The following is a 27,042-nucleotide window of genomic DNA, read 5'->3' as shown; positions in this document are numbered from 1 at the left end:
TCATAGAGCGAAATCAGAGGTGGAGTGGGTGAGCAAATTTCAATTCCTGGGAGTCTTGAAGGGCCTTTCCCGGATCCAACACGCTAATGTCATCTTGAAGACAGCACGTCAGTTCCTCTTTTCTTCAGAAGTTTTAAGAGGTTCATTATGACATTGGAAACCTTGGCAAACTGCAACAGATGTGTAGTAGAAAGTGTGCTGACTGGCTGCATCACAGCCCTGGTATGGTGAACCAATACTGCTGAGTGGAAAGCCTTGCAGTAGGTAGTGGACACAGCCCAGTACATCACACGGTCGAGAAAATCTATCATCAGAGAGCAGCAGCAATTATCAAGGATCCACACCACCTAGACAATGCTCTGTTCTCGCTACTGCCATCAGGAAAGACGTATAGGTGCCGCAAGACTCCCACCACCAGGTTCAGAAATAGTTGCCACCCCTCCATCATCAGTCTCCTAAACAGCAGCCTCAATAAGAGACTCATTTAAGGACTCCTACTTTGCGCATTATGTATCACTGAATATTTATTTTCTTCTGTATTTTCACAGAATGTTCACATGTATCTTTTTCTTTGAATATTTTATTTTTGATTTTCTTAGACTCACACAAATCCAAACAAATGACACAATCTCTCGCTCAACAATAGAATATAACATTCAGAGTCTGTTCCTCACCACCACCCCCCCTCCCCGCCTCTCTCCCTTCCCTCCCCGCCCCTCTCCCTTCCCTCCCATACCCTAATACCACAAGAAAATGATTATATAATTTAAACAAACACATAAAGTGAATTGTTGGTAAAGTCACAGACCCTCAAAGGAACTTAAGAAAAATCCAAAGTAACCTAAAATAAAAAAGATAAGGAACAAAAATACAGAAGCACATTATCTGCACCACGATCCACTATTGAGATAAATGTATCTCAGCCATTCCACTACTGGCATGGATCACTGCCTTTCTTATATTCAAATGGGGTATAATTATATTTGCGAATCAATGAGTTGCAGATAGGGTTGCCACACCCTAACGAATGTGTCATATTTCTTCCTTAAATTGTACATGATTTTCTCCAGGGGAATATACCTCTGTATTTTCATATTCCATTGTGTCATATTTAGTTGGGAGTCAGACTTCCACATGACCTCTATACACTTCCTGGCTTACTGACAAGGTGACCTTCACAAACTGAATTTGGATGGTGTTTGGACAGTTTAAAACACACGTCCATGATGTTTACAATTCTGGATTCTGTGGAAAATTTAATTTTGTAATTTTTTTCCAGAATGTCCCCCCAGGTCCTCCCAGAAGGATCCCACCTTTGTACACAGACAGGTTCCAGTCTCCAGACCTAGAACACATTTCAGAGATTCTGGTTTGGATTTATGTACTTTTTGTGGTGTGAGGTACAGTTAATGCAGGTAATTCCATTCCATCCTATACCTGGCATTAATGACTGCTGACACTTGGATTGTTGTATTGAAGTCTGACTTGCTTCGGACCCTCTCTTTGGAATAGGAGATGCATGTATTTCCCCCTTCGAATTATAGTTTCCATGTCACTACAAGTTACTACGGCCCCAAGTTATCCCTTAAGAAAGATCTTAGCTGAAGATAGCAAAAGAAAGTTTTATCTGGCATATCGTACTTATTCCTCAGCTGTTCGAATGACATGAGCTGCCCCTGTTCATAACAATCCTCAATACATCTGACCCTATTCCAGCATTATGTGTCCAGGATCTTATTATCCAAAATCATAGGCATTAATTTGTTCTGGGACAAGGGAGTTTTAGGAAATAACCCCACCTTTAGCCTGATACTTATTTATCTTTATCTTGAGTACAGTTTGTATTATCAAGTAAAAAAAAAATCATTGGATTACATGTGATGTTAACCATATAACCATTTACGGAGTGGAAACAGGCCATGTTGGCCTTTTGAGTCCACACCGGTTCACTGATTTTGTGCGCCCTCTTCAGGCATTGGTCCCGGTATATCTTCATTCAATAACGAAATGTATATATTCTGACAATAAATTTAAGATTTTAACTGAATTTTTACAAGGGTCAGCCCTAATATTCTGAACGCCAGTGAGGGAAAAAAAACGGTCACACAACAAACAACTCGCAAGATCAAAGAGAAAGCTGTGAGAACTGCCAGTATCAGAGCGTTAAATGTCAAGGAAGTCATCAGGTCTTTAATTACTTTAGAACAATAGAGAATTATAACCATATAACCATTTATGGAGCAGAAACAGGCCATGTTGGCCTTTCGAGTCCGCATCGGTATATTGTTATTTGTATTGTAATGCAGGAAGAGTTGAATAGAGCTAAACACAATTATTCTTGTAAAAATGAATACATCACAAGGTTAATTTTGCCAGGAGCATTCATGAGTGTTTGTCCTCATGACTGGACTCAAACACCACATTTAGAGTAATTAGATCATAAAGGCACCACTCTTGGTGTAGTGGTTAGTGCAATGCCTTTACAGCACCAGCGATTGGGACTGGACAGGGGTTCAAATCCCATGCTGTCTGTAAAGGGTTATTATGTCCTCCCCATGTCTGTGTGGGTTTTTTCTGGCCCCTCTAGCTTCCTCCCACCATTCCAAATATACTGGTAGGTGTAGATCAATGGGATGCAAAATTGGGCAGGCTAAAATGGCCATGCTGGATGTCTTTTTTTTAAAAATAGCTCTTTTTCAGTTCACACCTAACTGTGGTGGAGGCTAATATACAAGTTATCAATGATCCAAATCTGACCATCGTGTCAGAGATGTGAGCATACTAATGACAGGGACTGACGTCACTTTGACAAAGTCCCACATGGGAGATTAGTTCAAAGGATCAAGGACAAGTGGGAAACTGGATTCACTGCTCACCCCACTCCTCCTCCCCCCACCACCACACAGAGAGCACGGAGATAGACTTGCTTTAGTCCTCAACTCTCATCCTACCAGCCTTTGCATCCAGCACGTTAACCTGCGCCATTTCCACAAGCTTCAAAGGGATGCCACTCTTCCAACCCTTTTCTACTTTCCACAGAGACCACTCTCTCCATTATCTCACCCCTCCCTCTGGATCCGAAGCAGGCTCTTGACCCGTATCGGTCCGTAACCATAGGTGCTGCTTGATCCGTCGCGTTTGTCCAGCAGTTTTTCTCTGGATTCAAAACTGGCTGGGAATAAGAAACAGAGGATGATGGGATTGAATACCTGTGATTAATGGTGTTTCGCAAGGATTAGCGCTTGGACCTTGCTGTTTGGTCTCGGATGAGAATTTGGGAGGCTTGCTCATTAAGGTTGCCGATGACCTGAAGAGTGGGAGTTGTTGATGGTGTAAAAGGCAGTCATTGGGTGTAGGGAGATAGCAATGTGTTGCTGGAAAAATGCCAGATGGAGTTTAATCCAGACAATGAGATGATTTGAGGAGCACTAATGAGGCCACTTACCATGAATGATAAGGTTTCAGTTAATATTGAGGACAAAGAGACCTCAAAGTACAAGTCCAAAGATCGTTGAAGGTAGAAACACAGGTAGATAATATGCCTCCAAGGGCATACAGATACTGTCATGGAATATAAAAGAAGGGTGGTTATGCTCCTCCTTTGGAGCTCTTACTTGAAAAAAGAATGCAGGGTGGACTTTTATTGTTCACAATGTCTGAAATCATTAATTCACTGGATAGAGAACAGATTGAACTTTTCTCCTTGAATTTTACGGAGCTGCTAACATACTGCAATGACGGAGTGCTTCTGTCCGAAGAAATGAAGCTCCACCAATTGCAGAATCTCTGAAGATCATCGACAGATTAGTCCCATACTAAATGGGAACAAAAAAGACCTGGGAGATTTAATGCTGAATTTTTATTGCAGTTCTCTGACCCATTCTTAATGGTGTGTATAAAAGTATTCGTCCTGCTTTTAATTAGTGTACAAATTTCTTGCCAGCAAAAAGCTTGGCCCAGAAAGAAAGCAAATGTTAATAATGCGGTTTCCTCATGTGTATAGTTTAATGTTTTTCAATGACTGCATGGACTGTAATAGGAGTCTATCCATTGCAGCCACTGTGTGCTTTCTAAACGAGAATCATTGAAACAAGATGAATTACTAATTCCTTGCATAATCTTTGAACTGAGATTGATCACTTGCCGCAATATTTTACGTGGTATCAACATCTTGTTCACCGAGATCATGATCGGCCTTAGTCAAAGTCAACTGTCCTGCATAGACAATTACATATTCAATGGGATTTGTGAATACTTCATTCACTTCTGGCCTGTACCTTTCTGTAAATGTAATTATACAGTGATTGTATCACAATGCTACATTACAGGAATTACCATAAAACTTTGTCTTTAAAAGTATCTTGCTGTTTCTCCAAAATCAAAGCTGACTCACATTGGAACTGTACTACATCCAGGACTAACCCTATGGCCATGGGTATGCTTTAATGGGCATTTTTATATATTTGGGTGAAATAAAACACTGGAGAGTGCTCTCCAATGTTAATACTAGCAAGATGAATACCAGTGAATGGTGTTGCAATGTTATATTATGCAACCACGCATTAAAATGAACAGAATTTCAGTTTGATGTTGCATATTAAGTAAAGACACAATGCTGGAGAAACTCAGCAGGTCAACAGTGTACTTTATAGAGCAAAGATAGATACACAAGCAAGAATTCAAGCTTGAGCCTTATGTACGGTATCTTTATTCTTGCTCTTTAACTTTTTGATGAGTTTCTCCAGCAAAAAGCTTTTACTTCAAGCATGATCAGATTTTAAAACAAAACCATGACCAGATTTCAGATCTATTATCATAGAGTTGCCACATGACATCACATACTACCCTGAGATTCCTTTTTCCTGGTGTCTGCAGACTTTTTGATGTTCATAATACTGGCAATTCATAATACCCACTAAAGGCGAGAGGTCATTCCCCCATCGGTCCTGTGAGACAATGGCTTTGTTTCTGTATAAAGGGTAAAATTCTATTAAAATGTCAGCTTGAACACAGATCTATTTGTAAATTAGAAGGCTAAAGAAACAGGCTAATATAGCAGCAAGAGGTTCTTAAAAACTCACATTTACTGAGGCAAGTTACGAGGATGGGTGTTTAAAAACTCTTTAAATGATGATGAAGAACATCAACTAATAGTAATGGCTGACACAATCGTGCACCAAAAGTCACCCCACATACAGTTCTTGAAAAAGTTAGCCACCCAAAATATACCACAGAACCACAAGCGTTTGACCATTGTAGAGCTCGTCGAAAGAATCAAAGACTTGTTGATCCAAACCAAGGCTTTTATTAGCAGAAGACAGGAGCCCTTCACAGGTGGCCGACCAGTCCGGAATGATCCGACCTGGCTAGGGACACAACCCTTTAAGGCCCAGACAGTAGGCGTAGCTCTCAGCCAATCGCTGTAAGCACAGTAACTATATACACTGTATACATTGATGATAGATCTGTACTATCACATCCATGCAAGTTTCAACCCACTGTTTGTCATGTTGAAAAAGAGCTACAGGACTTAACCCACCTTCCACTAATTTATTTCAGGATCCCCACCCCCCCCCCCTCTCCACAGGTTGCAGCTCTTCAAGTGCACATCCATTTGGTTTCTTTTGTTCAATTTGATGAGGCTTTCAGCTTTTCCAGCATCTTCATATGGGCAAGACACAGACCTCTCATCATGAACACCTTTTCATCTTCCGTTAAGTTCTTCTCGAAATAATTTAAAATCTTTACCCGCTGGCTTTTGACCGTCAGGCTACAGGAATTAAGTTCTTCCTGCTAAACTTCTAATCTTCAATCTTTATTAAAATTATAATCAACAAATTTTTTCCTTCCTTTTGAAGGTGTTGATGATTCACTGATGCATGGCTCGACAGTATTTGGGTGTTTTCTGCTACCAAGTACCACTCGATAATGAGCAAGAATAGCAATCACAGTTTATTAATTTATTTTCCATTTTCCTCTTGTGGAAGAACTTAGTCTTGACTCTGCAAGAGGCACCTTATCTGATGAAAAAAAGGTGAGGAATTCAACAGGATCTTCCTGGTTTGATCTGCACTCAGCAATTCCACACTGCATGAAGTAATTTTAACATTGTGAGATGACGTAGAATGAATGATAATGAATTAACAGATGTTTTGTCTCTATTTTGGATCTCTCCTGATTGCAAAAAGAAATAAAATCTGATATGTAAAATGCGTTGCTGGCTTATACCCTTTTTTTTTTACACTAAACAGCCACGATATTGCCATATATACGACCAGTCTCTGGAAGCTAGCTTGCTTGTTCACACAGAAGTCAGGTCAGTGAGTCTTTAGATACAGTAAGCCAACTTCATGGAGCAAAAGAGGCAGGGTGTGTAGCACAGCAGCGTCGGTGTCTAGTGTGATGTAAAACATATGCGCCAGAAAGTGGCCTTGCTCTGTACACATTAATGGCGGTTGAACAGCAGGTACGTATGCTAGCCATGTACATTTTGTGCAATCTTAGAATTAAAGCAAAGCTTCTGCGCGTCATAATCAACTTTATTAAGCATGCGATGTCACAATCATGTGAACAACATGTTTGTGTGATCAGAAAAATGTTTGAGAATTTGAAGAGAAGCAGGGAGCAGTTTGAGGCAGAAAAGCATGCGGATCTTAGTCACCGTAAACGGCGACATTTGGTTCTTTTGAGACAATTCATGCTGGTATCTGATAGAAGAATGTGGAGGCGAGAGAGTCCACAGGGCCCGTGTTCTGGGATAATGTCTTCAATAACTTTGATGAAGATGAATGGCGGAGCCATTTTTTTACATCTCGAAATACCTTTGTCTTTGTGGAACTCATGGAGCCTCACCTGAGGTGCAAGACAACCAACTGTTGACAACCTTTGGAATCTCTGCTTAGACACGCCTTAGCTCTGTGGTGGTAAGCTACCCCATGTGAATATCGATTCATCAGTTGTATTTTTGGTGTTGGTCTTGCCAAAAGTGGGCGTGTTGGTACGCCAGGTTACTGGAGCATTGAGGAGGGCCCTTTCTAAACGTTTTGTCGAACTGCCAAATGGTGCACATCTCCAGGAGACAATGGACAAATTTGCGGAATGGGGGTATCGAATGCGTGCTGGTGCCATCGATGGCAAACTTATTTCCCATCATTGCCCCTTCCCTCCCCCCCCCACCATGTCACCATTGGGCATTACACTGAGTAATTTTTCTGGGAATTTTCCGGGATGCTCGTTATACCTTAATTTTCATTAAACTAGCATGCAAGCCTCTTAATCAAAAATTATCAAAACCTTGGGAAATAAACAACCCTTAAAGAGTCCACATTAACCTTGTCATTCTTAAAACATTCCCAACTGAAACATTAATGTGCTAAAGTCAAGGATCCAGTGTGCAGCCACTCAAAGAGAAAAGAAACAACTAGTTAAGTAATGGAACTTGGCAGACCAAAGTGTTGGAATAATACAAAATTCTTAAATATTTCCTCGAGGGAAATGTTCATGAAGCAGTACATGCCAACCTCTCATCTATGAACAGGGATTTTAGTCCAAAGAAAATCACCCAAAACATACCTTTCTTCTTGTGATAGGTTTGTAAACTTTCCATGTTTTAACCATTACAACTCAATTAGGACCTCAGAAATTGAATTTAATTAGAAACCTATATAAAAGGAGCAAGATTCACTATTTTTGTGAAGTGTTTCTTTCTGACTGTGGGGAAAACACATGCTTTGATAGTAGTGGATGAATTACCACCAGAGGACTGACAGCGAGTTAAAAGCTACCGGAGCATAGCACCTTGCAGGCAACAGAGATGCTTAAACAAGTATAATCAGAATTTGTTGCCGTGAACAGGTCACAAAATTTGTTATTTTGTGACACCATCGCAGTATATATCCTCCTTACAATTTTTTTTAAAGTGCAAGAAAATGTCAAAGTAAGGCAGTGTCTATGATTCATTGTTTATTCAGGAATCTGATGGCAGCGGGGAAGAAGCTGTTCTTGTGCCGCTGAGTGCTCGACTTCAGGCTCTTGTACCTTTTTCTTGATGATAGCAGAGTGAAGAGGGCATGGCCTAGTTGACAATCCTCTGGAGTTTTCTCTTGTCCTGAGTGTTGGCATTTCTGACCAGACAGTGATGCAACCAGCCAGAATGCTTTCCACGGATCGAGTCTTTAGTGACGTAGTGAATCTCCTCAAACACCTCACAAAGTATAGCCACTGGCGAGCCTTCTTTGTGATTGCATCAACATGAAAACAACCTTCAATGAGCTGAGGGCTATGATGTCAGAATATTTTAACAGTAAAAGCATTTTTTTAAAAACCTGACATTAATTCAATGGCCTAGTGGGATAAAGCATAAGTAGGCACGATTCCATCTGGGCACCCTCCAAGGAGATAGCATTAACAATGACCTCCGGTTTCCATTAGCCTCTCCTCCCCACCACCAACCCACACCCCCTCCCTCCCCCCCCCATCTATCCCCTTCCTCTATCCCTAGGTCTCCTTTTCTCAAGCTCTCTCTTCCTTTCCCTCTGTCTCCTTACCTCCACCTCTGCATTCCAAGAGCCATTTCCTTCCCCCAATCATTTCTCACCTTTTCTCTCCTGTCCTTCTATCCATGTTCAATCATCACCCTTTGCCTGTTGGCCTGTGCTGCTCCTCCTCCTCCTGCCCTTTGTTCGTTCCACTCCTGGCCTTTAAATTCAGGCGCCAGGCTGCTTTTTGTTCATACCTTGAAGAAGGGTTTAGACCCAAAATGTTGGTTACAAATCCAAGATAGAAAGTGATTGAAGGGGTGCCAGGTAAATGTTGCCAGACAAAAGGGGCAAGGGCATACACAATGTGGGTCTCATTCTGATGACCATCTTCATGTGTGGTTGCATCAGGCTGTGAGTGGAACCAAAGTACGAGGGCTCCAAGTGCCACTATGTGCTGGCGTACTTCCTGTCCAAGGTGTTGCAAAGGATGGGTCTGACTGCATTGCTATGCAACATCCCAGTTAGTTCGACCTTGCCACACTACCCATCATTTGTGGAAATGTTTTTCTAGACAAACACCTCTGTCTACAAGGCCATCAAGCAGTGATCAGCACAGAACTTCCTGCAATCTTAGACAAGGAGTCGATAGACAAAATGACATTCATCTGAATGAATGCCTCATGCACAAGCACCAGGACTTGGCCTGGCCTGCGGTGAGAGGAGCCCTCCCATTCTGATCTTTCCTGTACAACCAGAACATCACCCACAATGCATATTGTCCCTGAGATGACTACTGTGGAGTGGAGTCAATCGCCCAACTCTTTGCAGAATGTAGATTTCCCAAGAGTGTTAAAAAGGACAGAAGGGTTTTTGTAACAGTTCATCTCCAGCATCAGTGTGACAGAGGTTTCTCTGATTTATGAGCTGTTCCCGGAGACGCACAGAGTCAGGCATCCAGAACTGCCAGAAAACCAACTCAGTGGTCTTTCAGCACACAGAGGGATTGTTGCCGACTGGCACATACCAGGCTCCAGGAGTACATGCTGTGGGATGTACTGAGCCTTGGTGCAGCCAACACAAGGGGGCTATGGGGAAGGACTAGAGTCTATAAGCCTTCCCTTACAGGGGTGCATCAAAGGACTAAGACTGAGGGGAAGCCCATCAAGCAACAAAGGGAAAGTGAAGACAAGGTGCCACAGTGGTGGCAATGGTGCTAAAGAGAGAAAGAATGTAACAATGTGATTGAAACATATGGATATGGAGCCAAGAGCACAAAGAGGGTTTGAACAATTTTCTTTTTGTAAATAATTTAGTGTGAACAAAGTCTATTTTTGATTTTTAAAAGTTGATTATATATCTTTACCCCGCATAGATACTGCATGATCTGCTGAGTTCCTCCAACATTTTTATGTTTTCACTTTGTCTGGCCCAGCCATGTTACCAGCTGACATTAAGTCAAAAGACATACAAAGGAGCACTCGAATGGAGGGTAATCATGGACTTTACTGAATTTTCAATTCACAGGACAGACATTTTTTTGCCTTTACTGCCCTATTTTGGCAATGGTACTGCAGGTCACTCACACTTTAAAGGAAGTGTCCAGATTAAACATGCCCTGGCAGGAAAAGAAAATTTATACCCACAAGTTACAGTCCATGTTCTGATACAGTTTAACTTGATGACATTCTTCTTGTACATCTCTTTGTGTGTTCAAGACTCTTATATTTCAAACAGCATCAGAACAGGAAGCTCACAAGGACATAGGTTAAAGAGTTCTGGGACAGCTCTCGTCTGCATCCAACCAAACCTGTCAGCCCTTTCAACTGAAAGTTCCTGACTAAAATGGACCAAATCAACATATAAACTTTTATAAACATCATTTGCTTCATGTTCTCATACAAGTGCCATCGTTTTATACACATTCAAGGTTTACTCATTCTAATTCTAATCTGGTGATTTCACAATTTCAACAGAAAGTTGCAAGTTCTACTTAAACAGGCTTGAGAACAAACATCTAGACCTAGCAGTTAGTAGAATGTTGTTACAGCACCAGTGATTGGGACTAGGGCTCAAATACCATACTGTCTGTAAGGAGTTTGTACTTTTTCCCCGTGTCTGTATGGGATTTCCCCAGGAGCTCCGATTTTCTCCCACTGTTCGAAACGTACCGGGGTGGGGGGGTGGGGGGGTGGTGTAAGTTCATTGAGCGGCACAGACTCGTGGGCCAAAGTGGCCTGTTACCGTGCTGTATGACTGAATTAGAATTAAAAATAAATTCCTTTTCATAGCATATTCTTTTGAAATGCTAAATGGAGCTCCAGAAAACTGATGATCCCTTCATATATTTCAATGGCATGTGGAAGCTTGCTGTACACAAAATGAATGCATGCTTACTGCATTACAACAGGATTGAACTTCAAAAGTACTTAATCAGTTGTGAAACTCTTCTCAATGTTCTTGGGTGACATAATTTTCCATTTTTGTCAAAACTTTCCACTTGGTTGCAAAATGCTTCCCATTTGTTTTGATTGAGCCCTTCAGTCATCTCACCCAAGTTTAGCGCAAGCAGATGAAGCAATTCACAGATGTACACTCCTCCTTCCCACACTGCCATCCACATTGATTATCCTCTCTGTTACATGTTAAGATTTCTTGGATGAGCTAAATTCAACTCTGAAAAAGTCTTTTCACCAGCCAACTGAACTAACAGGAATATGTTGAGTTAGCTCTTCCACTTGCCTTACTCCAAACAGCGCTGTTTCCAACCCCCTGCCTCCCCCACCAAAGTGATCCAAAGCATAATCACCCATTGGAATCAAATGGAAGATTGCTTCCAGTTGACTAGAGAGATCTAAGGTAGGCAATGAGCCTGTCCAGTGTAAGCAGCCAAATGCACTGACATAAAGCTTTGGTAGATGACAAGGATTTGTCCCAAGCTGTCTTTCAATTTAATATTTATGTTCTGATCCATTACACAAATAAAAATGTTAATGAAAATCATTGAAAAATCCTGAGCTGTTAAAACTAATCTTGTTCTTGGCCAATAAAGGAGGAAGAGTTGATATCAAGGGCGCGAGTAAAAGGAACTCCTTTGCTTAACCTGCAGAATTCCTCCATCTTTGAGATATCTGGCCCAGAGTTATCTGTTCAATGTGAACTGAAGGTGAAAGTTATCTCTGACATATGTTATTATCTCAAGATGAAACAAGAAAATATATTTATTATTCTAGTTAGCTTCTTATCTTCCCCACTTGCACTCCATCTCCCATTAAAAGGAATGCTATAGCATTGATCCAATGCTGTGGGGAGAACTTAGGGAACCACTGGGCCAGGCGGCAACATCATCCCAAATGTAGTAGAACCAGATGCAGGAACCTTCCAATATGTCCAGGTTGTACACCATGGATAGTAAACACAGAAGCCATGACAAGGGTGACAAGAATTCTTGGGCTTCCGCCTTTCATATGGTGAATATGGTGTAAATAAAGTACGGAGATCTCAACTCACAAGCTCAATCAGTGCTAATGAATTTTGTGTCTTGGTGTCTCAGCAGCTTCACAATGTCTTCAGAAATATTACAAACTATCTATATATACACACACACACACACATATATATATATATATATATATATACACATATATACACACACACACATATACATATATATATATATATATATATATATACACACACACACACATATATATATATCTTCTCTTCTTTGGCTTGGCTTCGCGGACGAAGATTTATGGAGGGGGTAAAAAGTCCACGTCAGCTGCAGGCTCGTTTGTGGCTGACAAGTCCGATGCGGGACAGGCAGACACGGTTGCAGCGGTTGCAGGGGAAAATTGGTTGGTTGGGGTTGGGGTTGGGTTTTTCCTCCTTTGCCTTTTGTCAGTGAGGTGGGCTCTGCGGTTTTCTTCAAAGGAGGTTGCTGCCCGCCAAACTGTGAGGCGCCAAGATGCACGGTTTGAGGCGTTATCAGCCCACTGGCGGTGGTCAATGTGGCAGGCACCAAGAGATTTCTTTAGGCATATATATATATATATACACACACACACACACACACATATATATATACACACACACACACATACACACACACATACACACACACATACACACACACATACACACACACATACACACACACATACACACACACATATATATATATATACATATATACACACATATATATATACACATATATACATATATACACAAACACACACACACACACACATACATGGTTAAAGACATTAGAGAAACAAAAAAATGCAAGGGCTGGAATCTTGAGCAAAGAGTGAGAATCTGTGGAGAAATTGGTCAGTCAACATTTCGGGTAAGGACCCTTTATCAATGTGGGAATGGATTACTGTCAATATTTATATCTGTCTTATACGTTCATTGTCTTCATTAATGTACCTAGTTGGGTGCAGCAAGTAAGAATTTCAGCGCATATGCACGTTGTTCAACGTTTATGACGATAAATCCATCATCAGGACTATGTTTATCTAAAGAGAGGGAAGAGAGATATCAATGATCGAGGACCTACTGGTTTTCCGTGGTGGTCCGGTGGCTCTCAAACACGGGTGTGGATGATGTGCTGCTGGCATAGGACCCATTGTCATCCTCGTCGTAGCGCCGTGCTTCCCGTGCCCGCCGCCGGCGCTCACGGGCGAGCTCCTCCTCATCTTCTATGCTCCTCTGTGCAGTCAATCTATCAGAAAAGAACAACACCAAATGATATGAACCTTCTCACTTGAGCTGGCAAATTAATGCATAGGAGGATCCAAGTGGAGCGGAGAGTACTTTATTGTTTTTACATTTGTGCAGAAGGGTCCAGGATGATTAATTGCATAACACATGCTGATTATGCCACAATATTTTTCCTTAAAAGAGGGAACTCAATTGCTTCTGATCGCACACTAAAGTACTAAAATTGTATGGCGAAATGCACCATTGCACAAAATCATTGTTTTTCTCCTCCAGAAGCAAACAGGGGAATGAAGGGAATCGTGAAGATGGGGTAACTAGGAATAGGGATAGGCAACAGTGGGATCAAGCTTCTCCTCCCTAGTGCCCATGAAGCATATATAAGGATATGTGACATGTGTGTATAACATGCATCAGTTTTCAGTGTCCAACCAAAAATAAGTAAACTTAAGTCCCTGTACGCACCCTGCACTCACCTTTCATGTAAAAAGCTAGTCAAATGTTCCTCTTTTTCAACAGATGTGCTCCTCCTCCCTTGCTTCTCAGTGCCCCCATAGGTGATTTCTACTCTCCAGATTCCCCTTTGTCATTTTTTTGCCTTTCCATTTGAATATTTTCTCTCTTGATCTGTGACCATCTTATTTCATCATAGAAAATGTATCTACTTTTGCGATCACATTGATTTCTATGGAAATCAAAGCACTCGCTAGAAATAATAGATTTCTGATAAGATATTCATCCCTGAAAATTCATCTGCACCTTTTTTTGTGTTAAAGCAACTAACCATCTCCCTAATATGCCTGCTGAAATTCATTACAACCAGTTCCACCACAATCCTTGTGGATTCCACATTTAATGGCGGATCATCCCATGTTTTCTTTGGGCTCTGAGCGCAGGAAGTTCAAGGATCACCCCACAATACAAGGAATTCCCTTTCAGTTGTGTCACAGAGATGAAGGAGTGGAAAGTGGAACAAGCCCTTCAAAAGGCAAAGGAACTTGCAGATACTTCTTCAGGTTTGTACATGGAGCTGACAACTTCCTTGTATAAAGAGCAGTAACGTGCAAAAGGATATTGTCAAGATATTCACTGCAGCCAAATCCCTCTTCCAGGTTTGAATGAAAAAAGCTGCTATTATCAAAAAGCATCATTGCTAGTATGTCTCAGGAGAGGCAGTCTGCAAGGATCCTAAGACCAAGTTTCAGGGAGTAAGTGTGACCCTGACAGCTGGTGGGGGGATAGGAAGGGGAAGGAGAAGTTGATGGAGAGATTAAAATAGGTTACAGTATATTAGTCTTAAAACAGCATTGATGATCAGTACAGCCTCAGTGGGTGGAAGAGCCTGCTTCTGTGCTGTATGACAATGAGAAGCCAAAACAAAAGAGAGCCTGTAAAGCTCTCTTCTTTGGTTCACAACTACTCAATCACTAAATCCAGCTTATTATTGATTGGCATTAATGCAGTCAACAAACACAGAAGAATTTTTTGCTTATGCAGCACATTGGGAGAAATAGATAAAGAATTTCTGATAGTTGCAGATACAATTATCTGGAAACATAAACAGGAGGAGCCAAGAACTGGAATCCAGCTTTGGTCGTTACCAGGACACTCAGTGGACTGCAGGCCTGAATATGACAGGCCTCTCCTCAGCAGAAGGCATCACAATAAAGATGGAATACAATTGACCGCAGTTCATCAATTTTTTTGCCGAGATACAGGAGAGTGGGCTTTGCACAAGGGCTCTCTCACATTCCTACTGAATCTTTGGCAGAGGATCAGGGAAATCTCACAAATGGTATGTTGGCCTTCATATCAAGAGGGTTTGAGTATAGGAATAAGGATACCTTATTGAGACCTTAGTGAGACCACACCTGGAGTATTGTGTGCAATTTTGGTCGCCTTATCTGAGGAAGGATGTTCTTGCAATGGAGGGAGTGCAGAGGCGATTCACCAGGCTGATACCTGGAATGACAGGAATAACTTATGAGGAAAGATTGCGCAATTTGGGATTGTACTCGCTGGAGTTTAGAAGATTGAGAGGGGATCTCATAGAGACATATAAAATTCTGGCAGGACTGCACAATGGCGGTAGAGTCCAGAACCCCGGGCCATAGTTCAAGGATAATAGGTAAACCATTTAGGACCGAGATGAGGAGGAATTTCTTTACCCAGAGGGTGGTGAATCTGTGAAATTCATTGCCACAGAGGCAGGTTCATTGAATATATTTAAGAGGGAATTAGATATATTTTTTCAGTATAAGGGAATTAGGGGTTATGGAGAGAAGGTGGGGACAGGGTACTGAACTTTAAGATCAGCCATGATCTCATTGAATGGTGGAGCAGGCTCAAAGGGCCGAATGACCTACTCCTGCTCCTACCTTCTATGAAACATTAAATATCTCTCATGACCTGCTTCTTCTTTCAACACAGGTATCAGAGCGAAGATGGATCAACATACAAACTGATTCAATGCAAGATTCATTTCAGAAATAGATCACATTCAAAATGACTTCTTCAGCTGAAGTCTGAGGAAATTGGCTCCAATTCATTTCACTTAAATAAGCCATCCAAGCCAACTCTTTTGATTACTAACAGACATGTGCATTTGGAAAACAACAATCTCTAAATTCACTTAAGTACTACAAATAATGTATATCATTGGAAATATAAACATGAACAATCTTATCAAGACCACCCTAGCTGAGACTCCACAAGTGCTGATCAGCATGCAATTGTAAGCAAGTGCTTGTAAGTACCTTTGTCTATGCTGTGGAAGCTCTCAAAAACTGGAGAATGTCTCCAAAAGCTCTAATCCTTGATACAAAGATAAGGCACCATTTGTGACAAAACAGAGAAAATAAAGTCAAAGAAAAAAGGGAGGGATAAGAAGAGTGGGTGTCTGAGAGGGGAGAATAAAAGGACTGAGGAAAGGATGTTAGAAAATAGAGGGGGAGAGAAGGGGAAAGGGGAGGAGAAATAGCAAAGAGAAACACAAAACAATAGAGGAAAATATAAGTAGAGAGAAGAAAGAAAGGAGGAGAGAATGAAGAGAGAGGAGGAAAGGCCTATTTAATTTTACTCTTGCTCTGCCACACCTGTATCAGAGAGCATAGTTGCCATGAAGTTTAAAAGACAGATGATGGTGTCATGATCATTAGTATTCAGGGTAATGTGGTCCAGAATGAAAGTCATTGATTGGGTTACAGCAGTCTCTGAATGTTTTTTTTTTGTCTTGGTGGTGGATGGATTAAAAAATGGTGACTGACCATTTCTACTAATGGATCTGACTGACCTGCTGAGATCCTCCAGCAATTCTTTGTTTACTTCATATTCCAACATCTGCAACTTTTATGTTTCAATGTTGGGGGATGGGGGGAGAATTCATTGTGGATAAGCTTGTAATAAGAACATGGATGTAGTTTTGGATGGATCCTGGAACTGACAATTTAATATACAATGAAAAAGTGATGGAGACCCCCCCCCCCCCAAGTGTGACACTTGGCTTCCTCGAAAGGTTGAGTTTCTCCAGCACTTCTGTGTCTGCAGACTTACCTGTTTAACCCTCAAGAAGAGATTGAGTTAATCCACAACATTGCACACACTTACCATAACCACTCGTGTGTCTAGACACTGCAGAAGTCCACAGAGCTTCCAGAAGCCTCTTCGAAAATGTTCCGAATGCATCATGAAACTAATTATTCAGTATCTCCAAGTGGAAATTTTAACAGAGAAAATGGATTTCTTTGCAGAGGATAGGCATGCATACAAAGCAGGAAAGCATCCACAATTGATAAATTGTCAAGATTTTGGCCTTAGCATTGCTACTTCAAGAATGGAGTCTATTGGTGAGCAAACCTTAATCAAACAGAAGCTCAACTGCTGCTTGCCTTTTCAAGGATAACTCAGCGAAACTTGGATTAAAATATATTTTAAAGATACAAACATCTCCTGGACAGCCCAATCCATTATTTTCTTGGCCTCGGTACAGTTTACTTTTGTATAGACTGAATGGAATTTTGCAGTTTGGTTGCCATTCTGTGAATGCGCACTGGATAAGAGGCGCTTTTGATATAATGTAATTTAGTTTCTAAAAACAGCAGTCACAGAGTGAAGCTTGTAATCACGCCATCACAGCAGGATTAATTTCCACCAGTGCCACACATAATGATAGGAATGAGAATGCTCCTCACTTTCCATCTCAAAAGAGAATAAGGACCAAACAAAGAAGACGTTAGTGCACTGAATAATTTTTCCACAACTCGAACAAAAGTAAATGCACCAAAATTGGAATCCACACTTACATTAACATGATATTAACTTCAGCTTTATTTTTCTTTTGCATTGGGCTAATTTAAAAAAAAAATCAGCCTCTCAAGCCCTTGATGAAGGACTCAGGCCCAAAACGTTAGTTACGCATCTTTATATTTGCTATATAGCGTACACTGTTTGACCTGCTGAGTTTCTAGAGCGTTGTGTTTTTACAAAAATCAGATGGTGACAGGTTCCATCTCTACTTTGTACAAACCTACCCAAATGAAGAGGGAACAATGTTGTGAAATAAAGATTAGTTTATTGGTTTATAACCAAGGGTGGCTACTGGATTTGTACAGTTTTGACCCCAACTGGACATTTCTTGTTGGAATGCATTTCCTGTTTAAATAATATGAAAGTTTCAGGAGTCTCAGATGGTAGGCCATTTATGAAGGAAGGAAACTCCACAAACCTCAATAACAGATAATTCCATTCATCGTCTGCAGATCAATACCCAGGAAGTCATTGATTGGGTAACAGCAGTCTCTGTATGTTTTTTTTTGTCTTGGTGGTGAATGGATGAGGATTGGCAATCAGATTTTGGGAGGTGACAGAGAATGAGTGGGAGGGTGAATAAGCAGACACATTTCGTTTATTTTGATGGGACGAAAAGCAGATTTCTTTCAAATCTGCTGTGAATAAATATACTTTAGATTTTCAAGAGGTACAGCATGAATTAAAAAGGGAAATGGTTTATGTTTTTTCAGGAATTAGGTTGTACAAGTGGGAATTCTTATTGCAATTGTTAAGAGACCACACCTGGAAACATGGGCACAATTTTTATCTGCACAACTCAAGAATACTGGCCTTCATTAAATTAATTACATGGCTATGACTTGAATAAATGTCGGAGTCAACTTAACTGTCCATGTGGTCTTTTGCTCCACACTATCTTGTACTTATGTGCCTCTTGGTGCACATAATCTCTTGGTGCCTGCCACATTGACCACCGCCAGTGGGCTGATAATGACTCAAACCGTGCATCTTGGCGCCTCACAGTTTGGCGGGCAGCAACCTCCTTTGAAGAAGACCGCAGAGCCCACCTCACTGACAAAAGGCAAAGGAGGAAAAACCCAACACCCAACCCACCAATTTTCCCTTGCAACCGCTGCAATCGTGTCTGCCTGTCCCGCATCGGACTTGTCAGCCACAAACGAGCCTGCAGCTGACGTGGACTTTTTACCCCCTCCATAAATCTTCGTCCGCGAAGCCAAGCCAAAGAAAAAAAAAAAAAAATCTTGTACTTATGAATGGCCTGTAACTGATAACATGCAGTATGTCCATTGTGGAACTTACCCAACTCAAATGAATTTTTAAAATAGAAGATCATGCTCCAAAACTCGAATTGAAACAAATTCCTGGGAACCATCCAATCCTAGATCTTATGTTATTTCAGCATGTCAGCCTAACCTTTCCACAAATCCATCATGTTCTTTTGCAGCATCCCTCTTTGGCATCAGTTGTGAAAAGCCACCATATCTTTGTGCTATATTCTTCTTTTCTCCCCCTTCTTAAATCAATCTTTTTTCTCAGCCAGATAGTCTTAATTTACAACACAATAACCTCTCCAGATCAGAACCAAGTCACATATGCAGCAGTCAACATAGTTGGCAGTAACCAAATGATGAACCTCAAATTACAAATTCATTGTGGAATTTCCTGACAGCTGTTAAGTTCATGCAGTCAATAAAACTTAGCCATTGGCACTAGCAAACTCCTCCACTTCTTTACACCTCCCCACCTTCCTCGAAAGGTTGACCATCCCTTGTGACAAAAATCAGATCATGCACTTGAAGGGAGTTACCCTCCATGTTTACAGTGAGGTTAAAACTGCCATTTCTTTCCAGTTTATCTGCTGCCAGGGTCGTAGATTTGCAATACTAAAAGAGATGATATCATCTTTGGCTTACTATATTTATATCAATACAGTGTCTAAAGGAATTAGAACATCTGAATTGACTTGAATGTGAATAAATATGCATTTGATACCTCTAAACCAGTGGTTCTCAACCTTTTTTCTTTCCACTCACTTACCACTTTAAGTATTCCCAATGCCGTCGGTGCTCTATGATTAGTAAGGGATTACTTAAGGTGGTATGCGGGTGGAAAGAAAAAGGTTGAAAACCACTGTTTTAATCGTTTCACAACTCCAAAGGAAATGGGCCAATGACAATTTTTCTCAAGCAAAATATTTCAGTAACAATTGGGTCTAGAGCAATGATTCTCTGCCTTCCCTTCCCACTCACATACCACCTTAGGCAATCCCTTACTAATCACAGAGCACAGATGACAAAGGGATTTACTTAAAGTGGTAAGTGAGTCGAAAGAAAAAGGTTGAGAACCACTGCTACAAAATTCAACTAAACTGATACAGATGTTACCAATTTCTTTTTTTTTAAAATCCCTCAGTTTTTCCAAGAGGTAGACAACTTTGAATGGTCATGTTCATTGTCCATTCCTTCTTTGTTTAAGAAGCAAATGGGTAATACCCAATTGTGATGTTACTGAATGTCTTGCTAGACTTAGATAGCATTGAGCATCAACCAAGGATTACTGGAATTATTGCTTGGCATGACTAAATGTGATTTTCAGAACGTAAAATATAGCAGGAGTAAACCTACTCTGACATTGTTTGCTCCACCTGAGATTAGCTAATCTTGTACTGCAGCACTGCTTTCCTGAACTAACCACACCTCCCTTGACTCCCTATCCTTTTGTCTTGAATGAGCTTTTGTTTTAATGAGCTGAGCTTCCACAATCATTTTGGTAGAGAACGCCAAAGAGTCACTGGGTGAAAAATTCCTTCTCAACTCTCCTGGATAGCTAAGCCTGCTTCTAAATACTCAGCCAGGATACTTAATCTAATCTGTCAGGCCCTTTAAGAATTATAATGACATTATTTTTCTCTAAACTCAAATCTGTGGTTTGGCTTCAAAAATGTCCCTGATATTCTCTTCTAATTTGTGCATCGTAAAGACTTACTGATCATAACTCCCAATTCAAACAGCCCAGGCAATAAACTGAAACATAGGAAAAACAAGTTGTAAAAATATCACTGGGGATCTCGGACAAGAAAAGTCTCGAACAAGGCTTATTCTGCCCAATCTCCCTTTCGACATTCAACTCAGCCTTTGCTATATACTACCCCCCCCCCCCACAACCCCCAGCTAGTTTCTCATTCCTTACAAAAGCTGCAGATGCTGGAGTCTTGAGCAGACAACTGCTGAAGGAACTTAGCAGGTCCAACAGCATTGAGTCTGAACCCTCTGCATTTACAATGGAGGAAAAAATAACTGGGAGAGTAGCCCCATAAGTGAAGGGGTATAAGACATGGAAGATAGAGAGACAGGTAAAGAGAGAAATCATTGTGGGAGGGGGGAGAAAGAAAAATAAATTTCTGATCCGAGATCTCCACGGTGATATTTTTTAAAATGTGTTTCTCCCTCGCTCCCCCCACCCCCCTCCACCCCCACCAACCACCAAAGATTCCTGTGTTTCAGCACCCTGGCCTGTTTGAACTGGGAGTTATGATCAGTAAGTCTTTATGATCCACAATAGAAGAGAACAACAGGGTTATTTTTTCCAAGCATTTGCCCAATGCTCATGAAGGCCAAATCACAGTTTTGAGTAAAATGGTTTTAGATAAGTCTAGGCAGAATTGTACTTAAATGTGTTATATGTTAGCTTCCTGTAAATTATACATTCCTAATTTTATATCAGAACTTAACATATCTCTTTGCAGTTTGCAAGCAGAAAATTAGAACTAGCTGCATTGCATTGAAAGAAGATGCGAACTTCAGACACTGAATTCTGGGAGCAACTCCAGCATGAAAAACATTGTCCATGCTTTTCATTGCAAGATGATAGAATGCCAAAAGTCTATCCCACCCAATGCATTTTCGGATCAGAGGATCATGGATGATTTGAAACTAAATTTTATTTCCCCATTTTTGCTCCACATCATACTGAATTTAAACCAAACAAAATCATCTCACTCTAGTGCAATACACAAACGCGCTGGAGAAACTCAGCAGGTCCTGCAAGAAACGTTGGGTCTATCCCTTTGCTTCCGATAGATGCTGAGTTTCTCCAGCATGTTTGTTCATTGCACCATGAATCGCAGCCTTTGCAAATATTCCTGTTTAACTCCCATCACTCAAGTGTTGATGCATTCAGATGTCCGAGCATTCACAGCATTTTGAGAGAAATACTTCCAATTTTTACTCATCCTTTCCTGAACACGTCTTTAATTTCATTCCTAATTGGCTTTTATTTCCTACACCATTACAGTTCTTCTATCATTTCAAAATTTAAACATAGAATAGTCGTTTGGTGAAGCAGTCACCCCATGTGCGTCTTGTTCCAGTGAAGTAATGGAGATTGGATGATTGCTACACTCTGTTCATGGTTCTAAATGAACTCCCTGTAACCAACCATTTTATTTTCCCCAACAATTCCTGCCTGCAGTGTCATGTCTGTCCTTGGTCTCATCTATAGTCAGAGTGAAGCTCAATGTAAACTTGGAGAAAAACACATCAAATTCCTCCTGGTCAGCCTTCAACCTATCAGCATGAACACTGATTTATATAATTTTGTGTAGCTCCTGCCCTCATCTGATCCAAGCATTTACACATTTTCTTTCTCTATTTGCTCCCCCTCCCCCTCCCCCTCTCTCTCTCCCTCTCTCTCCCTCTCTCTCTCCCTCTCTCTCTCCCCCCCATTATAAATAAAATGTAATCGATTCCATTTTAGTTTTGAGAAAGGGTCCTGACATTGAGCAATTCTGCCTGTGGATGTTTTCTATCCCTGCTGAATTCCTTCAGCATTTCAATATCTGCTCAATATTTCAGCATCTACAGTCTTTGTGCTTTGCTGCCATTCCACTTAGCCACAAAGTACCATTTTTCACATCGAAACTGTAGCTTCATAAAATACAGTTAATTTTCCTTTGTTAAACACTGGAACCATGCACATCATATGTCATCTGTACACACCACATCCTGTTTTTCCCCTGCAACTATTATGGAGAGACTACTGCCTCATTTGAGATGCAAACATTCCTTTCAAAGATGTAAAAGGATCTAATTGCACTGTTCATTGAAGATTAATGAAGTCCTTTCAGGTGCCCTGAATAAACTTTATATTTCCAGTGTAAGACTCGAACACTCATCATCTAGTCACTATCTAACTGCTCATCTCACTGTTGTCTGCAGGATTCATTTTATACCAATGGCTGAGCTATCTACATTAAAAGATTGACTACACTTAAAAATGTGTTTTGTTGGTTATGAAATTCTTTGGAGCGTCCTGGGGACAAGAAAGATGCTACAGAACAAAAAATAAATAAATTGTTTTCTCGAGGTGCTGCAGGCTCTAGGGAAGGTGAGGACTGGTGCAGGGTGCCAGAAAACAAGGAGAAGCACCCCACCCTCATTGAGAAGCAGAAGCAGAGACTACACTATGGGAGGATGCCCATGGCAATGGATCAGTCAGGATCTCTGCGGCCGAAGAACACAGGCTGTAAGCGACTTGATGTGAGGAACCCACGCCTGGCTGAGGGCAACTTCCAGTCAAAGGTCTCAAAACTGACTACTGGAGACTGGCTGGAGGGGTACCAGGTATCAGAACCAGGATTGCGAGAGGGTGCTGAGGATGGGAAGGGTTCCTGAGGGGCCACAAGCGCTGAAAGCTTCCTGACCGTGTTAGAGGTTTGGATCTAGAGCTCGTATTGCCAATGGTTTGGACTGAAGACTGGGTATCTGAAGAAGCTGCAGGAGCACTGGAGGCAAATCCAAGGACACTCAGTGACTCTGAAGGGATTCTCTTTGGTTCTCTTTCAGCAATTGGAAATTGCAGACTAAATGCAATTTCAGAATCAGAGTTTACTGTCATGAGCAAGTCATGAAATGTGTGTCTTGCAGCAGCATCAGGAGTGCAAACATTCATATTAGAACCATCTTAGAACATTGGTATAAAAAATAAAAATAGTGCACCAAAAGTAAGGCTGTGTCTTTGGTTCATTGATTATTCAGGAATCTGATGGCAGTGGAGAAGAAACTGTCCTTGTGCCACTGAGTGCTTGTCTTTAGCATCCTGTGCCTTTTTCCAGATAGTAGCAGAGTCAAGAGGGGATGGCTTGAGCGATGGGGATCTTTGAGGATAGAAGCCGATTTTTTAAAGACACTTCATCGTGTAGATGTCCTTGATCAAGTGAAGTCTGGTGTTTGTGATGTTGCAGGCTGAGTTAACTGTCTTCTGGAGTTTATTCTTGTCCTGAGATTCAGCACTTCCACACCAGGCAGTGATGCAGCCAGCCAGGATGCTCTCCATGGTACATTTGTAGAAGTTTATAAGAGCCTTCAGTGGCATACCGAATCTCTTCAGACACCTCACACCTTCTTTGTGAGTACATCAACATGGAGGCTCCAGGACAGATCTTCGGAGATATTGACACCCAGGAGTGTGATGTTCTTGACTCTCTCCACGACTGAGCCCTTGATGAGGACTGGGTCGAGTTCTCCTGACTTCCTTCTGAAGTCCACAATCATCTCCTTGGTTTTGCTAACCTTAAGCACAAGGTCGTCGTCATTACACCATTCAACAAGCTGATCTAGCGCCCTCCTGCATGCTTCCTCATTGCCATTTATGGTTCTGCCGACAATTATGGTGTCATCAGCAAACTTATAGACAGCATTTGAATTGTGCCTGGCCATGCAGATATGGGTGTATAATTAGTAGAGCACGCATCCTTGGGGTGCACCTTTGTTGATGATCAATGAGGAGGAGATGCTGCTTTCAATTCGTACTAACTGTGGTCTTAAAATGAGAAAGTCAAGGATCCAGTTGCAGAGGTGGGGTATAGAGGCCTGGAGTTTGTAGCTTCTCGACCAGCACTGAGGGAATAATGGTATTGAAGGCCGCGCTGTAGTCAATGGAGAGCATGAATTGCTGATTGTGAGTGTAATTTTATTACATGACAATAAAATGAATCTTGAAGGAACAGAGGAGTGTAAAGGCATATATATTGACAATACAGCACCTAATATTCTATCAGACTTCTCTGGTTTCTGCTAGGTCTCTTCCCATCTCTCTCTCTCTCTCTCTCTGCCCCTTTCTTTCTCCCATTGTTTCTTTTCCTTCACCTCCCCACCCACTTTCCTTTCCATTGAGAGAGCTATCACATCCCCCATCACTTCCCAGCCTTTTTTTCTTCTTCTGCCTTCCCACCCATATCTACCTATGACCTCTTGCCTGTGGATCTGTGCTCCTCCCCTGCCATTCCTCTCACTACAGTATTTTTGTAAAGGCACCCCCCTTCTTTTTGCTCATTAATTGAAGAAGGGCTCAGGCTGGAAACATTGGTTATGTATCTTTATCTTTGCTACATATAGAACACTGCACGATTTGCTGAGTTCCTCTACATTGAACTACAATCACAGCATCTGCAGACCTGCTTGTTTAACTTCTGGAGCCAATTCATGGACCATTAAAAAGCAGCTTTTGATTAATCTTCAAATAGTTTTCAGTGAACAGACTGCAGGTGGAGATATTTGATTACTTAATTAAACCTTTACAATTACTTTTTCTGACAAACATAATGGAATGTTGGCAGTGCAATGAAGAATGCCAATGCAATGGCATTATAGCTACGACATGCAGTTCTCCATGGAAATAAACCGAAGATAAAAGTGTGTGAGATTACATGATTATGAATGCAAGAAAGTTGCAAAAATTCTTTATCAATAAAGGCTAAATATGTATAACCTTTTCAGCTCCTTACAATCGACGTCACTGACTCAATCATTCAAAGTTGACAGCATATCCATTAAATAAAGTGCAGTTTTGAAATTAAAAATGCCCACTGTTGACTAAGGAAGAGAACCAAGAATTTTATGATGCAAAGGGAAATGGTCTGGAAAGCACAATGAAGGCATTGAAGTATTTTAAGAAAATCTTATGTTCTTGATAAAGAGCATTTTTGTTTTGCAACTTGCCTCATATTTGATCCATTGCCAACAGAAAGTTATTAAGTCAGGTATATTCATTTCCAAATTGTGAGCATGGAACTCCTCTTGAACAGGAAGGTGCACTAAATCTGGGTGGCACGGTTAGCATAACGCTATTACAGTGCCAGCAACCCGGGTTCGAATCCACTGCTGTCCATAAGGAGTCTGTATGTTCTCTTTGTGTCTGCGTGGGCTTCCTCTGGGTGCTCCAGTTCCCTCCCGCTCTTTAAAATGTACTGGGGGGGGGGGGGGGGTTGTAGGCGAATCTGGGGTATTTGGGTAACACAGTCTCTTGAGCCAGAAGGGCCTGTTACAGTGCCCTATGTCTTAATTTAAATTTAAATGGCTTTCCAAGCCCTCCCCTTTTTCACTTCCAATCCAGGCCCACAGTGAATGTTAAACTAATGTATAACTGAATGATTGGTGTAATGATTCCGTTGACCTGTTACCAAGGCAAGGAAAATTGTGCAGCAAACCAAAATACACCTTAGAAAATACCTACTCCAGTCTTTCTGCTGAAGTTAAAAGCTTTCAACAAATATTCACAGTCAAATCAATGGCAGATGCAGCACATTAACTCCTTTGCCAACTTGAGATAGGTCACAAAAGTCATACATCATTGATAACACCCAGCTGCAGCTGGTGGTTATGCTCTTATAATTTAACTGTACATGTTTGTTTTACCAAGTTTAAGTACAGATCTGCCAAGTCATAACGCTGCTGTTCAAATCCTGCGTTAACTTCTCATGTGTTATTTCTGACTTTCTAACCGATCTGTTCAAACACAAGTTTGCAGCTTAGTCTGAGCAGTAAATCTTAGCAATAAAAAAGATTTTGTGTGAAAAATAGTGAGGCAAATAGGGCGAGTCATTTTGAAGCCAATGTTGCAGAAACTTTGGGTGTGGGGTGTGTCAACACCACAAAGTTACCATTTTTGATATTGCAGCTCTGATTATCTGAACCAAAATTCAGCAGAACGGGTGAAAGAACTATTTTTAGAATAGGTAGTCTAACATGCAACAGAGGAAGTTTTATCATCTAATTGAAAGTTCCAAGAATTGAGGTCTAAAAAATGTAACCCCTGAAAACAAAAATTAACGATAATAAAATTGCCTTGCTCCTTCAGATTTTCATTCAAATTGCTCTTGACAATTTTAAAAATGTAAAAGCATTTTTAAAATTGTCTGTTGATTGATTTCTCAATCTAATTGATTTTATTTTCTCTTGTCTCCTGTGGTGACGTATCAATGAATTGTTATTTTAATTTACAATTCTCAGTCCTTTCACAATTACAGAACTCATTACTCATTAGATTTGCTCGCCCTATCCCAAATTACCCCATTTTGTTGTGGCGACGTTAGCAGCACATACTTTCAACCTCTTGCCGTGCAAAACTAAAATAAAATGTTCAAGGACAAATCTAACTTCCAACATGTGCGGACTGTGGCCATGTATCAAGAAAATCTGGATGATCACTTGGCGCCCATTCAGAAATAAAACTTATATAGTTTTACAAGGCTCAG

General features: G+C 41.0%; 1 protein-coding gene across 4 annotated transcripts in view; it reads right to left on the bottom strand.

The window, feature by feature from the left end:
- Window positions 1-27,042, bottom strand: part of lsp1a (lymphocyte specific protein 1 a) — a 253,384-nt gene that overhangs the window by 80,405 nt on the left and 145,937 nt on the right. For 3 of the 4 annotated variants that reach the window (XM_069898739.1, XM_069898719.1, XM_069898729.1), the window contains exon 2: window positions 13,042-13,206. The exons of the other annotated variant lie outside the window; for it this stretch is intronic. In XM_069898739.1, the coding sequence (XP_069754840.1) occupies window positions 13,042-13,206 (165 nt within the window). The remainder of the gene's footprint in view (window positions 1-13,041; window positions 13,207-27,042) is intronic. 4 annotated transcript variants of the gene reach the window in all.

Source organism: Narcine bancroftii, chromosome 1 (assembly GCF_036971445.1).
Source record: "Narcine bancroftii isolate sNarBan1 chromosome 1, sNarBan1.hap1, whole genome shotgun sequence".
NCBI lineage: Eukaryota > Metazoa > Chordata > Chondrichthyes > Torpediniformes > Narcinidae > Narcine > Narcine bancroftii.
Note: the sequence above shows the minus strand (reverse complement) of the source record. Positions and strands in the feature narration are given on the sequence as shown.